The sequence below is a fragment of the Saccoglossus kowalevskii genome, chromosome 9 (assembly GCF_978046115.1).
Source record: "Saccoglossus kowalevskii chromosome 9, keSacKowa6.1, whole genome shotgun sequence".
Taxonomy (NCBI): domain Eukaryota; kingdom Metazoa; phylum Hemichordata; class Enteropneusta; family Harrimaniidae; genus Saccoglossus; species Saccoglossus kowalevskii.
This window is the reverse complement of record NC_140649.1, coordinates 35745613-35759054: the sequence shown is the minus strand read 5'-3', so window position 1 is coordinate 35759054 and position 13442 is coordinate 35745613. Positions and strand designations below refer to the sequence as shown.

Here is a 13442-nt window from a genome sequence, read left to right as displayed (position 1 = left end):
TGAATTACACAAACCAAGAAAACTACAAAATTTTAAATAGCGTAAATTTAAGAAGGAAGTCATATCATGTGAATACCTTCAAATATTTCAGAACTAATAGATAGACATTTTTAAGTTTAATTGAATCAGTCGTACAGATATGGAGAATGTGGTTGAATATAAAGGAAACAATGATAACTACATCAATTCACTTAAACTGATGGTAAAGAAAATTCAAATATCTACTTTTACACAATAGTGAATTTAGGATCTACCTTGTAACAACAGCGCCCTCGAGTTCTAAACCTACCGCAGTCACAGTCTTCCTTCTGTCTCAGTATCAGCTGAACATCATCAGATGCGAGAACTTCTTTGTAAACAGTAGTTTGAAAGTCAGATAAATTACAGAACACTACTTTCTCATCTGTAACAGTGGGAAAGGTTATGGGTATATAAATGTAAGTGAGTGTAACTTCCATGTCATGTATGCTACATACTGTACATGCATTAATTATTCACTGGGTTTTAATTTTGCTACACAAACACAGATAGGTACATGAATAATAAAGTTTATTACTTTGGCAAAACAGGAGTGCACACAATGAAGGCCATTGGCTTACAAGAAATATACCAGGATGGACATGTCATGAGCCCCCATCATGTGAACGTAAGAACTCTAAACAAATCTATGTTAGTAATGAAGCTTCAACCGTGGGGGCTGTAGTGTAATGAGAGATTGCAGCGTGACTGCAATTTGAGGTAAAACTCATTATTTCCTTGGCAAATTTGTGAAATTAAAACACAGTGAATATGCTCAAAATATCAAAATTGTGAAATTAAATGTCAGTGAAAATAAATGCTTTTACAGTACACAGCAAGAACTGTGAGTCTTTATAAGTACTCAATCATATGACATTAGTATTTACATTTAAACTACCTTATTTGCTCTATTAGTGGCAGTGCATCCTATAACAGAACTGATCATGTCAGAATGCTGGAGAGAGTGGTCTTCAAAAAACATAAATAAAACGGTTTGTAGCAGTAAAGATGACTTGGGGCACAAAACATTGTGATTCAGTGACCTATCATATCGGTTTAGAGGGCACATTGCTTAGTACTGCATACATTTAATGAGGTGTGTATAAGGTCAGAGGTCAAAATAAAGAATGTTAATAAATGATTTACTGGTAGTATACAACAAATGTAATTTTGGGTTTATATAAATGCACTTCTAATAGAACAAATATGGTAATCTGGAAACATTTCTAAACTGAATTCAGTTTAACAGGGGTAAACCACAAATCTGCATAACTGAACCCTACAGAAATCTAACAGCCAAATAAATTTTACATTCCCTTTCTTTACAAAGACTTGACTGTTTAATATAAAATACCTTATATAATCATACACCTGTAAACCAAAAACCCCTTTTTTTTTTTAGGTTTAGACATACGCATTGATTATTCATTGTGTTATAATTTTACTATTTTTGATGATGCGTGAAATCTGCTAAAGGAAATACATGTAAATCATAAAAAACATTCATAAAACTTGTTTTCCTGGTAAACTCATGAATCCCATAATATCAAAATAGTGAAATAAATGGTTGTACAGTATATTTTACATATATCACTCCGATAGCACAGCCATCATTAATATTCACCTTTTTTTGGAAGCTGGTCAGCAATTAACTTTTTGGTTCTTCTAATCATCCATTTATCTCTTAATTTGGAAAATTTATTGCTTTCTGAAAAAAAATCCAAACCATTACATTTTTACAGACTTTATTGACATCTGTGTGTGGCATTACTTGGACCCTGGATGGGCATTTGTTGGACTCTGGTTTGTCATTTGCTGGACCCTGGATGGGCATTTGCTAGACCCTTGACAAGCATTTGCTAGACCCTTGACAGGCATTTGCTAGACCCTTGACAAGCATTTGCTGGACCCTGGATGGGCACTTGCTAGACCCTTGACAAGCATTTGCTAGACCCTTGACAGGCATTTGCTAGACCCTTGACAAGCATTTGCTAGACCCTGGATGGGCATTTGCTAGACCCTTGACAAGCATTTGCTAGACCCTTGACAAGCATTTGCTAGACCCTTGACAGACATTTTCTAGACCCTTGACAGACATTTGCTAGACCCTGGACGGGCTTTTGCTAGATCCTTGAAAGGCATTTGTTGGATCCTGAATGGACATACGCTTCACTGTGGGCAGGAATTTGTTGTACCCTGGTTAAACAGTTGTTGAACCTTGGCCAAGGATTTTGTTGTACCTTGGCTTCAATGATATAATATTTATTGGCATCTAAATTGACATTAATTCAGTAAATAAACCCATTCTCTATAGTGGTGTTGTCAACATGTACGAATCCAAAACACAATAATTCACAAATGATAAGTGAGAGTATAAACAAATCAGTTACTTTTTCTGGCATCTGCTAGTTCTCGTTTGCTGGCATCAAATCTTTGTCCCCTCACGATTGTATTTTGAAACTCTGCATCAAAATCAACATAGGCACCAAGGCAGCCAGGATTAGCCCTATAATAAATCAAAATCGGTATTACCATCAGAGAACAATTTGATGCAGTTAAACATTCATTTAGGATACAGCACCAACATTGTAATTATGTTTTTTTTTTCAAACATAATTTCAGATGCCACCACATAAAGCTATTAAATTTTATATTTTATATTTTTCTCAAAGGCATATGTATGATATTTAAAATTATCAAAACGAGACAGATAAAAATAAACCATATACATACCAGTCAAGAACACACCATAATTCCAACATGTTATTTTGTAAAATGGTTCCAGTTAATCCATATCTACGTTTGGTTCTTAGTGTTTTGAAGGCTTGTGTTACCTTGGCCATTGGTTCCTAATATCAAAGAAAATACAGCCATAGTTAAAACAAATTGAAGTGCTTTGAAGGCCTGTGTTGGTTCAAAAAGCAGTTAAAATTTTAGGGAAAAAATCAAATCAAATCACACTCTTACTGAGATGAGAATTATCGATGATTCAAATACCATTTACCATAAAATACTTTCTTAGATCTTTGATGAGTTCAAATATAAAATATAGGATTTTATTTTTTACTCCAGCAAAAACAACAAAAAATTAATTTTTAAAATATTTTTTTTACATTAATACAATACAAATTTCATATTGTACCTTAATTTTATGGACTTCATCAACAAATACAGCTGACCAATTCACTCTGTTCAGATCATCCTACAGTATATAAAACATAACTACTATTATTATATCATACACAACCCTAAATATAAACCAACAACAACAGATATTAAGTAAAACATACTTACCACACTGACTCTCAAAGTTTCATGAGTTGTAAGGATTACATCTAGCTTGCCTTTCATCGCTTTGATCAGTGTTGCTTCCCTGTCTTTTCCATGATATTTTCTAAAATAATTTTAGATCAGACAAAATTTAAATACATGTATTTGCTCTATTAGTAAACATGCACTTACGTAAATGTTTTTATGATCAAAATAATATTTCCATGATGTAGTGTAAAATATATGCAAGTTCATTTGAGTTGTCCTTCTAACAGAACAAATATGGAATTGTGATACTCACATATACTTTACTTTTCTTATCTGGCTATCCAGCTCTAGGCACTATTATTTAATATGTTTATTTTTACTTACTCCACATTACAGTAAGACCATGTTTTGAATTCATCCAGCCAATTATAAAGTACAGTCTTTGGCGTGGCAATCAGAAAAACACTCTTTAATCCGCTGTCGTCTTTTTCAATGTCCTAAAACGAACACAGGAATTATTTGTACATGCACACTGACAGTCACTTGGTCAAAAACATAGTAAATTAACATAATTTATACAATTTAGTTTTGAAACTCACAATCCATTGAAAACAAAAATATGCAATTTTGTCATCAAATGACAATAAACAATTATACTAATGCGCTTCATCAAATATTGCTATATTGGAGTAGGGACGTGGCAATATTTCCAAGAATCCATTGCAATATTACAAATAATTATATGAGCAACTTTATTATTCACAGTTTCTTAATGTTTTAGTTACAGAAAAATTTTGTAGTTTTGATCCACATCACAAGATATCTTTTCACCCCTGAGTTATGTTCTGACCCAGGGCAGTACATAGAGTGCAACTCTGAATCTATTGACTTGATCATGTTCCAATAACCTTAAGTTACCAATCATTATGAATGCTATTTTTCTTTGAAATGATGTCAAGTTTATTTTAGAAATTTCTATGACTACAGTTTAAGGCAATTACATTTGCAAATGAGGATATTCTAGTTATATGTGCATTCAACATTTTTTGCAGAATTAACAAATTAAAAGATTCAAATTTACACAGTAATTGCCAACAACCGGAGAGTATTTATTATTCACTACTGGTAGTTTAAAATCTGTTTTGATTCACTAATTTTGGCAAATCAAAATAGTAATCCCCAAATTTAACTTTAAGTATTCCACACAAATATTGAGTGCACGCCCTGAAGTATGTTTACTGAGTGAACACAGTACTGATATATATTTTCTTTAAAATAAATGCTTCAAAAAATATCAACACTGCTCCTCACAATACCAGACATTATTTCTAGTTTTGAGCTGTGAATAAAATCTGAATATTTTGATGAAACACATTATTTATGTAAATTAATCATATTCTCACCTTCTGTAGAAATTTAGGCATTTTTCTTTGACAGTCTTCCCTTGTTCCAGTCTTTCCTAAAATTGCGCATATTAAACCAATCACCTGGATTTATAATTAGAAAATTCATACTGTTCATTGAACTATCTACATATTATCATAAAAGTTGTACCATAGTACCAAGATTAAACCAAACTACAGGATTATTTTACTTGTGGCATATTTACAATTTACAGATGAATACTTCCCTCACCTGTATAGTTTTTCCAAGTCCCATGTCATCACCCAAAATGGCTCCACTATTGTTCTTGTAATGACTGTACAGAAATTTAATCCCCTCACACTGGTAGTCTCTTAGATACTGATGAATAGTGGCAGGAACCTGTCAAACAAATATTGTATATACTGTATTTGCTCTATTAGTAGGGCATACATTTATGAAAATAATAGAGGAGTATCTATAGTCGAAATAAGTTATAAGGTAGCAGGATGGTCTTTTTGCTAGAAAAATGCTAAATGACTATAATGAGAACAGTAATGGCCAACATTTACCAATGGAAAGCACTTAGCCTGAAACTTTTAAAAACAAACTATTTTTTTGTGTAGACTGTGTTTGTTTTGGGTTCACATGAAATAAATAAATGCGATAAATAAATAGTATGAATTAAAACGTTAATAGCATATCCACTGTTATTCTTGATGTAAAAAATATACACCATTGTAAAAAATACATCATGAAGCATAAATAAGTATTTTGTGTATTTTAATTTTTGTTTCCATTATTTCTAAAATAGTAACTGTTTGTACTGGGAGATCTTGTGTGATGCACAAAATGTGCAGATGATCAAGCTAAAATCAAATGAATTGATTATGAGATTCAATTTTTTGTTTTTATAGCTCAATGTCAAAATATGTAACTTTTTGGGGAGGAATATGCCAGATAACTTTTCTTCATCAAATTTTACCATCATAAAATGTGTATTGTACGTTATTGAGCAAGAAAATACCCAGAAAATACTTGTTTGTCAAATCTCATGCAATGTTTTGATGCCACCACAATGCTATGACCTTTCTTAGTTAAGTTTTTATGTTTGATTTTACGCATAACATGGGACAACGAAATGGACGGAAAACAGTTTATTCAATGTTTCACTGTTATTAGTGAATTAATATGTCTGTCTACTTTCTAATCTTTGTACTTCCTGATTAAATAATCACATTGCGTAAACAAGGTAATTTATGAATTATGCTATTCAGACTTGCAAAAGTCCTCATTGTGGATGCACCATTCGATTCATGTGATCAAAAACACTCGATGAGCCATCAAACAGTACTGAAGATTGATCCAAAACAAAACAAACATGTAAGCTGAAGTTGTATGTTTATTAGAAATAGATAACTGAAATTATTTACCTGGACAACAGAATGTTTTGACTTTGATAAAATCAATGGTTCTTTAGTTTTACAATTACATATAGCCGGAAAATACGGTCTCTCCAAATCACTATCTGTGAAACCTACAATCATACAGTGGCATAAGTAAGGTCTGGTCAAACTCAATAGAGGTAAGGTCAAGTTTGAATGTGATTGGTCTAGGCATGTCAAACATGGCGATCATTTTAAATTTAGTTAAAATATCAGAGTTACATGGTTGCATTTTACATTTTTAGCTCCAATTAAATCATCTTACAACAAAATGCAAAACAATGTGTGATATATGTGTGATGTTTGAACAATTTCTCACCATCAGAGAGATAATTAGGTAAAATATCATTACCTTTAAACTTAAACTTACGTATTTAAATATTATCATTTCACTCACTCTTTTTAAATGGCAACATTTTTCTTTAAAATATTTTTTGTAAATTTCTATGTATTTTTCTATAATTTCCTAATTAATTCTTGACCAAATGAACATAATTTCAATTTGGCTATAGGTTGTAATTGATCAAAATCAAAGAAAGCTTAGAAAGAGCTCCCATGTGCTGAGGAGAGTTAGAGACATTAAAAATTAATTCAAAATTTGACATTAGCCTTTCCAACAAGAAGCTTGGCAACTAATATTTGTTTACTATTTGAGATGCACAACATGAAAACAATGTGATTTACATTATAAATTTTGAAATTTATTTTTCTCGCCACAAAAAAAGTAATACAATTATTTTGGTCTGACAGTTCATGTTCTTTTCATATTTTTTTGTTCTTTTTCAGTTACTGTAAAATTACATTGTCCTCTGTAAAATGTTATGTAATTACAATGAGTATACCTTGAGGCAGGAGGCCTACAGTATTATGAATAACAAATTTCTGTCAGAGCATTTCTACCACAAGTTCAATTTAAATCAGATTTTTGAGATATCAAAAATTGGCTAATAATAATTAGATAATTAATATGCATGCAAACTGAGCAATCATTATAAATAGATCAAAACAATCAAAACTAATTAGGCCTGTGTATTGTTCCAGAGCATGTATGTACCAAGTTTCATTATAATGTGTTGATTATAACTTGAACTAGTACTTCACTATTGATGGAAACAAGACTTATTATCATGCTAACCATTTTATTAATATGCACAGATGTTAATGTAAAAACTAATATGGTCTTTGCAATGTCACAGACCATCTATGTACCAAGTTTCATTGAAATGTAGTCATTAGCACTTCATTTATCAGCCAAAATAAATAATTATGTAACCACCATAATGATAAGAAAGGATATAATTTATTTATCATTACCATGGTAATTTGCACCATCTTTTTTCACATCAGAAGACTCAACTTGTGGTGGTGTTGCCATGGCGCTTTTCTTCATTGCAAAAGAGTAACTTCTTTGAGATGGTGACTGTATGGTTTCACCTCCGATAGCAACAATTCCTTTTCGTCGTTTCCTCTGTCTTGAAGGAGTAGTGAATTTATCCCTTGTGGAGGACGAGGATGCAGGACTTGAAAAACTGTTCTCATAATCTTCTTCATCAAGTTCGGCATACTTTTGTCTACAACGATAAATAAATGACAGCGTACTGAGAAAACTTTATTACTGGCAAAGTCACAGTTATATGTACATCCTCACTGAAGAAAAGCCTCGGGAGAAGCCTTTACTTTGAGCCATATTTACTATCAAAATCAGCGAAATGAAATTGAGTGTTAAACCAGCATCTACGAGTCAACTTACTATTAGATGATATGCAAACCACAAAATTTGCTTCTCGTCACAAGGACAATTGAAAATTAACTAATATATCAGAATACGTTAAACATTCAACATTCACCAAATAAAATAAAAGCTTTTGAAGACATGCATTAAAAGTTGATTTGGATTTTACAAAGTATTTATGGAAATACTGTAAAATACTTTATTTTCGCTCGGAATTAATTTTCGCTATTCTCACCGAAGGAATGATTCAGTGAAAACAAAATCCAGTGAATATACCTTTTTTTACATTTAACTCATCAAAAACAGTGAAAATAAATTCCATACTAAACACCCAAAACGTCTTTTCAGCGAAAATTAATTCCAGCTAAAATTATTTTACAGTAGAAAACAAACAAACTTCACTGGTACTGAATGCGCAAGGCACAAGTTTCAAACGAGCATAATGACAAGAAACAAACCCTTTTTATTTCACTATATTCATGTATGTGACCAGTTTTGTGATATTTACCATCCATTAAATCTCAAGCACTTAATTCAGTCGAATGAATTCAACAGTAAACCCATGTGTGATAAATAAAATCTGGAATGACCATGATTGGATTAACCAAACATCCTCTAAAGACTAACTTCATCCCCTCCCCGAAAGTTTGGGTCCTAGTTTTTGATAATGATAACAGAGAATGCAGATTACTCAATCATACATAACAATACCTTAGCCTGTCAATGAATTCACTTCCTTTGAGAGGACTGAACATACTGCTTGTACTGTCTGAGGCACTGCTCGATGGCTTATCTAAACCAGAAAAATGAATAAAAAAAATTCTAATTACAGTTATTACAAAACTAAACATAACTGCAAAAGCATTATTTTTTCACTGCTATTTAATATCACTATTTTGATATGTAGATCATATATTCACTAGGATATACCGATATGTAGTACAAATGTTCTTCTCTGGATTCCTTGATTCCTGCACAGTCACTCTCCTAGTAGAGTGACTGTGATTCCTGTCTGTTTTCATAGCTTGATCAGTCAAACATATACTAGTAAGGCAAAGAGAAGGACAAGAAGGCAAGGACCATGTCAACATACTGTTGGTCCATCACTCATCTTGTGAGTGTATTATTTATGGCACTTTGATGACTTCAAAAATTGTTATTAAATAACTTAAAAGTTTGCAATTTCATCAAGAAAATTATATCTAAATAGCACCATAAAAATGCGCACTCGTGGGGGAAGGGAGGTTCCAAACGATGTACACAATAGGTGTGAAATACACTTGCCAAAAATTTAAATGTAAACTGCACAACAAGTGCAGCAATTGAAGAAATCCATTTCTTACCACATTTCTTTGGTGTAGTTTTCTTTCTTGCTGGTTGTCTGAGCTGATGAAAAGAAAATTCTTCATTTTCATCTGATTTGTATCCAGTAAACTTGATAACAGCCGTCTTCTTACCATTTTTATCATGTTTGATTGAGTTGATGGTTCCAGGATAAAATTCATTATCACCTGAGAATGGAGCCAGGCATCTGTCTCCAATGCACCAAACCTCTGTATAGATATAAAATTATAAGATACAATTGTAGTACACATGTAAGAAATCACAAGTTCACAAACGCAAGGAATCAGAAATTATTGAATCACGGAATCAGTAAATGTAGGAATTGTTTGTGGGCTGTGCATACTAGAGGGTTATTGAGTTACAGCAGAAAAGCTTAATATTTATGTACAAATTTAGGGGGTACTGGCTTAAGTGATTTTCAGAAATCAAGAGCATGTGAATGTTGGCATAACAGCAATTTAAAATGCTATTTCAAAAAACACACACAAAAAACACACACATGAAAGTGTCAACCTTTGCATTGCGAGAAAGATTTGATCCATGGTCTGTGTTACCACGGTTACTAAAAAAGACGGCTCTATGAAGAACTATACGTACATTTCAGATGAGTACTCTTTGTGACTGTGATAACATTCAGAATCGAAAATTGTCATTTGTCGTTTTCACTGTTGTCATGAAAGTAAGCTTGGGTCCCGGGAGAAAAAGTGACGAAAATTCTAACCCCTTCAAGTCATTATTTTAAAATACATTTTATTATAAAAAATACTACCAAATGAATTTTTAGTATACTACTGTGCGTACTTATGATGGTTGTATGTGATTCAGGGACTTATTAGAGTAAATTGTATCTTTGTGCTTTCGTGGCCTGGATCAGCCAAGTCTTTACATTTTTCTTTGTAGATGCCGTAGAAATTGTTGAAAATGTATTCTAAATTTTTCGTCAGTTTCATAAAATGTCTGTTTAATTGTTCTTGTCTGTCCTTGTTTCAGTTTTTTGATGAATTTTTCATGTTGCAATATTCAGCGTGCAGTTAAATACAGTTTTAGTCAACGCGACAATTTTTGAATAAACTGAACTCTTGGTACAACTTTCTAGCAGTCTCTTAGGCAAATTGATTTTTCGAACCATTTTTAACCGTTCTTAATTTCATTAGAACTGCCTGTTGTTGCATATTTGGTCTGCTTACATGCATTTTGTAGAGCATGGGCAGGTCATTTCAGTTATCTTATCGCATATTTTGTTTATTTCCAACAAAATGTATGTGGTATCATTGCTCATTAGAACTTTCGCATGGCTGAAATATAAATATATGTATGTTTTTTTGACATCTTTTTTTCTGATCATGTGTTGTTGGTTTTTTTATTTCAGTTTTCTGCTAATCTTGTTCTTTAGAAACGAAAATGCCAAATATGTATTGAGTTTAAACTGAGTGAGAGTTTTTGTCAGGATTCCCTGGAACAACTTACACTTTTAGCATCAACACAGATAAACAATAAAATGGCGTGCAGTTTTTGAATGCAATGAACTATGCGAAAAAATGATGTCATATTTGCGTGATTTCCTGTCTACATTTTATTTATCACAGATTAGTACGTCTTTTGTTTCAAATGTTTACCCGCGACACGCATCCAATGAAAAAAACTTGGTTTGTTTCATAACCGTCTTTTTTAGTAACCGTGGTGTTACTGAACAACAAATAGTTAAGTAACATTTATGTGGAGCTCTTCTCAAAATGAAAAAAAAGCACATTGGCCATTTTTGTTAATTTTCATAAAAAAGTAATAATAGTGTAATAATAGTTTTATTTTGAGATCCAGCAAAAAACAACAAAAAATACAGAAATTAACTTACGTAAGTTGTGCATTTTATGATTATTTAAACCAATCAGCACTAAATTAGCATAATTGATTACCAGCAGCACGACATCAAAATAAATGCCGAATTCTCTTATCCATTTTTTGAATATAGATACATTCTATTTCATCCATCGAAGTGTTAATGCACATTCATCTTTTTTTAGACAATTTTGGCTTTAAATTATCTCAAAAACACAATGTGAAATTCACTTTTGAAGTAGAGTAATATTTAAATAACCACTGTCGCACTTACTGTGCTCCTTCCTATTAATGCACGTGGGGACATCTTCTCGTAAATCCGAGTCGAGATCGGGTGTCTCACTTCCTGTATCGCTAGACATTTTCTTGTTTCTAGTCGTCTCAAAACAGACCAACACCTCCCTTCAATACTAAACAGTGGCTCTATGGCATTTTCACTGAAAACAACAACACGTGTTATTTCAACACATTATAGAATCAATGTATGCATGAATGGTCATCGATTTGAGGTGATAGTTGCTGCTACTTTTGTTCTGTATAAACTAAACTTGCATGATCTAGATTATCCAGCTGTCCATGTCAACAATATCATTCATTTGAGGTTGAACTTGAAATCGATTAATAATAAACGTAAAAAATGTTGACTCCAAGAATGTCACGGACTAGATATATACATGCATATGTATATATATTTATCACTCACACTTTGATGTACCGGTATTTCGGAATAAACTCTGGTCTAGTTCATGTTACCCGCTATAGGAAGTCACCAGCTGACTCGACCTATTTACGTTCTCGGGTCATGGACAATAGAGGGCGTTTCACATACAGAACGAGCTATCCTCGGGGGCGGAGCTACGTCACAAGACGTTCCACGTTGCTAAGACGCGCACCACTGTACATGCATTTCTATGGGCTCTGTGCGCGCTGCTGTGGAACGCCGGTCGAGCCGGTGAAAATTCGAGAAAACAACACAAACTCAACCTTGAAGTAATTCCGAACAACCAATGTATATATGTTACACACGTAGGGCTAATCTTGTTACACTGTTCAGAGGAGTATCAACAATCATCCCAAAGTACTGTTTTCTGCGAGTTTTGGGCCTTTGTTTTCACCGCCGCGGGTTGCCAGGCGGTGAAAATGCCCGGATGTCCGCCCCGAGGATTGTCTCTTGACACCGTGAAATAGCATTTGTTTGTGTGTTACAGTGACGTATTGTGAGAAAATTGTCTTGTTTTTTGCAAAAATTACTATTTTACAACAATTCCATAGGGCAAAATATTAAAGTAAAATTTCATTTTTAACACTTTTTAAAACCTAGATATATGAAAACAACAAAAGGTACTAGAACCCAATCATTCACAATACATCATTTTTTCAGTCTGTGTCACCAGCCTACAATTTAAAATATGACATAGTATTAGTACCTTCCATGCTTAGCCATAGGAATGTATGTTTGCTAGGGTTAATGGATGGACATTAGATGCAATCAAATATTAGTACAATACAACTACATTACAATACGTGGTATTGTGCACTCTGGGTTTTCACCTTTGTGTTCTCGTTTTCCGCGCTTTACAGTTCTTTTGCGTGTTTTGTGTTTGTTAGATGTTTGTTTCATTTCTCCTGATACACTGTAATTACTGATATTTGTCCTGTTTCTGTCGTGTTTTTGGTGTCCTTTCTGTTTAGACGTGGAAGGCGTGCTGTGTGACATGATGACCGCTCACACAGGAGACCAACTACTGACATGTAATCACGCTGTCAGATGTGAAAACTTTCCATGGGTCGCTGTTAATTGTGAAGTCTTGATCTTCATTCATTTGTCTAGAGTACTCCTGGATCTGTCCACTGACTTGTTCATAACACCAGTAGTTTCAACGGGAATTAATAGAGACGATAAAGTAAATGACTTTTCTACTCAGATATCACTGAATCCCACCTAACCACTGAAGCTATCACAGTTTTTTAACTTATACACTTCATTCAAGGAAGTAGATTGAAAAGTGTTTTGATTTCCAGCCCGACATCACTACCGTCACTCTCTGGATACTTCACAAAAGGATTTGTATTCAATGACGTAATGACAATAAAAGAATATGTTTGAACGAATGGAAATCGCACTGCCGATTTTTACCCAATGCACCTTCTGTGTACATTTGATGAACATTATAATCTTGGTTTTTACTATCATGAACATTGTCACGGATACATCATTTTCTGGGGTAATTTACAGTGTAAATAGATGCCGTGTTGCATTAGAAAGTGTACAGCTCTCTAAAATAAGGATCGCCACAGCAATTTCTATATTCTCTAAGTGACACACTAATTGCCACCGGATAAAAGTGACTGGAAGGTTGTGTGGAAAGGCGAGTGTTTCTCACCAATGAAAGTGCAGATTATACAGGTGTAGCCATTTTGTTATCACCAAACTTCCCGTTAAAATT

The 13442-nt window shown here is 33.2% G+C and overlaps 1 protein-coding gene across 1 annotated transcript in view; it reads right to left on the bottom strand.

Moving 5' to 3' along the window:
* LOC102809133 (DNA excision repair protein ERCC-6-like 2) overlaps positions 1-11784 on the bottom strand; it is a 54521-nt gene extending 42737 nt beyond the window's left edge. The window contains exons 1-15 of the mRNA XM_085504082.1: positions 11699-11784; positions 11270-11432; positions 9159-9368; positions 8527-8608; positions 7398-7654; positions 6072-6175; positions 4912-5040; positions 4680-4763; positions 3661-3773; positions 3313-3412; positions 3161-3220; positions 2752-2867; positions 2409-2524; positions 1643-1726; positions 255-403 (exon numbers count right to left, since the gene is read on the bottom strand). Coding sequence (XP_085360208.1) covers positions 255-403; positions 1643-1726; positions 2409-2524; positions 2752-2867; positions 3161-3220; positions 3313-3412; positions 3661-3773; positions 4680-4763; positions 4912-5040; positions 6072-6175; positions 7398-7654; positions 8527-8608; positions 9159-9368; positions 11270-11357 — 1692 coding nt within the window. The 5' untranslated portion in view covers positions 11358-11432; positions 11699-11784. The remainder of the gene's footprint in view (positions 1-254; positions 404-1642; positions 1727-2408; positions 2525-2751; positions 2868-3160; positions 3221-3312; positions 3413-3660; positions 3774-4679; positions 4764-4911; positions 5041-6071; positions 6176-7397; positions 7655-8526; positions 8609-9158; positions 9369-11269; positions 11433-11698) is intronic.
* Positions 11785-13442: the final 1658 nt, after the last annotated feature.